The 1536-nt window shown below is 57.2% G+C and overlaps 1 protein-coding gene across 1 annotated transcript in view; it reads right to left on the reverse strand.

Annotated features, from left to right (window-relative positions):
• The window catches only part of VOLCADRAFT_103432 (uncharacterized protein), a gene marked incomplete at its 3' end in the record, with an annotated part of 7353 nt that overhangs the window by 2342 nt on the left and 3475 nt on the right, over positions 1 to 1536 (reverse strand). The window contains exons 7-8 of the mRNA XM_002947426.1: positions 879 to 989; positions 273 to 395 (exon numbers count right to left, since the gene is read on the reverse strand). Of these exons, the coding sequence (XP_002947472.1) occupies positions 273 to 395; positions 879 to 989 (234 nt within the window). The remainder of the gene's footprint in view (positions 1 to 272; positions 396 to 878; positions 990 to 1536) is intronic.

A 1536-nucleotide genomic window follows, 5' to 3' on the forward strand; every position in this document is an offset into this window, starting at 1 on the left:
TTGAGGATGGAAGGGGTTGGGAGGGGAAGAGGGGAGGGGAAGAGGGGAGGGGAAGAGGGGAGGGGAAGAGGGGAGGGGAGACAGCGGAAAACTGACAGCGGGAGCAGGTAAGATTATGAGATTGATGATGAGGATGGCAATTCGAATGAGGAAGAAAGAGAAGGCCCTCACCTTTCTCTTTTCAACACCCACTGCCACCAATTCACCTAACACCACCAGCACACACACCAACACCCAAAACCCCCACTGCCACGCCTCCCCCAGCCCCCCACCTTGGCCATCTTTGCGTTCCTCGCCGCCTCCAGAGCGCTGCACCTGTGTGTCAGTTCGCTCAGCTCCCCCTCCAGTCGAGCCACGTCAGCAGGACCCATGCGCTCAGCCGCCGCAACCTCGCTCTTTGGGGAAGGGCGGGGAGGGGGAACGGAATGGAGGAGGTGGGGAAGGCACACACACACACACACACCACATCAACACAGGATCCCCCCTCCCCAGAGCTCCCCCTTCCCAACCCCTTGTGTAGATGTCGGCACTTAAGGATTCTTTGATCTCTCACCGTACTGGATTTCCCCTCCCAAATCCCGACGGGTCCCGAATGGACTGGACTGGACCTGTTGGCTGTTGGCTGCAACTCCCACTTTCAACTCCCCCAGGGCCCTCCCCCAGGGCTCCCCCAATCCCGCAAGCCCAGATAGACCGCCCTCGCGCTAACTCACTCAGCCCCTGAACACCCAAGGGTACTTTCCATTGCCTCTCCCACACCCAAACACCCACACGCACGCACATAGACACCCAAACACACGCGTACATTAAGTAGAGGCAAACGTACAAACCCCTCCCCGCCACTTCCTCCCCTCCATCCCCAGCACGGGCCCCCCAACCTCGAGCCTCTTCATCTTCTCCTGCAGCTCCCCCTTCTGCCCCATGAGCTCCATGATGTGGCTGTGGACCGCTGCGGACTTCTCACTAGCCGCCTGAGCCGCAGTGTAGGCCTGGTGGGTGGGTGGGTGGGAGAGTGGGTGAGTGGGTGCGTGGGCAGGCAGGTAGGTAGGTAGGGGTTGTGGGAGAAGCGTAGGAAAGTAGAAAAAGTAGGTCTGTCGGTTCTATCTAGTTGGGACTTTAGTTGGCTTCGTTGTCTCCTACTTTTCTGTAGTCGCTTCTAACCGCCCACCACCACCTCGTCGCCCTTCGCCACACGACAGCGCTTCCGCTTATTATAATTTCTACTCTGGGCTCTTTTGACGTCGTTCTCCTGGTCAACATCTACGTGATGAATTCAAGCAGCTACGTCTACAGGTTTCAGAGGAAATTTACTTTCTAACACGTCGCTGGAGACTAGGGAGCTCGCTTCTGTATGAAGTTATTCCCGTGTACCACCATTATCGGTATTGCCCTTATAGCGGCTCAGAAGGTCATTAAAACACACACACACACACCGTCCAACCCTGAACCCACTCCACTCCACTTCCTTGAAATTGAACTCCTCCTAAATCGCATCGCGTCGCACCTCAGGGCACACATCCTACCGCGCCCGCCCGT

This window comes from Volvox carteri (genome assembly GCF_000143455.1).
Source record: "Volvox carteri f. nagariensis unplaced genomic scaffold VOLCAscaffold_6, whole genome shotgun sequence".
NCBI lineage: Eukaryota > Viridiplantae > Chlorophyta > Chlorophyceae > Chlamydomonadales > Volvocaceae > Volvox > Volvox carteri.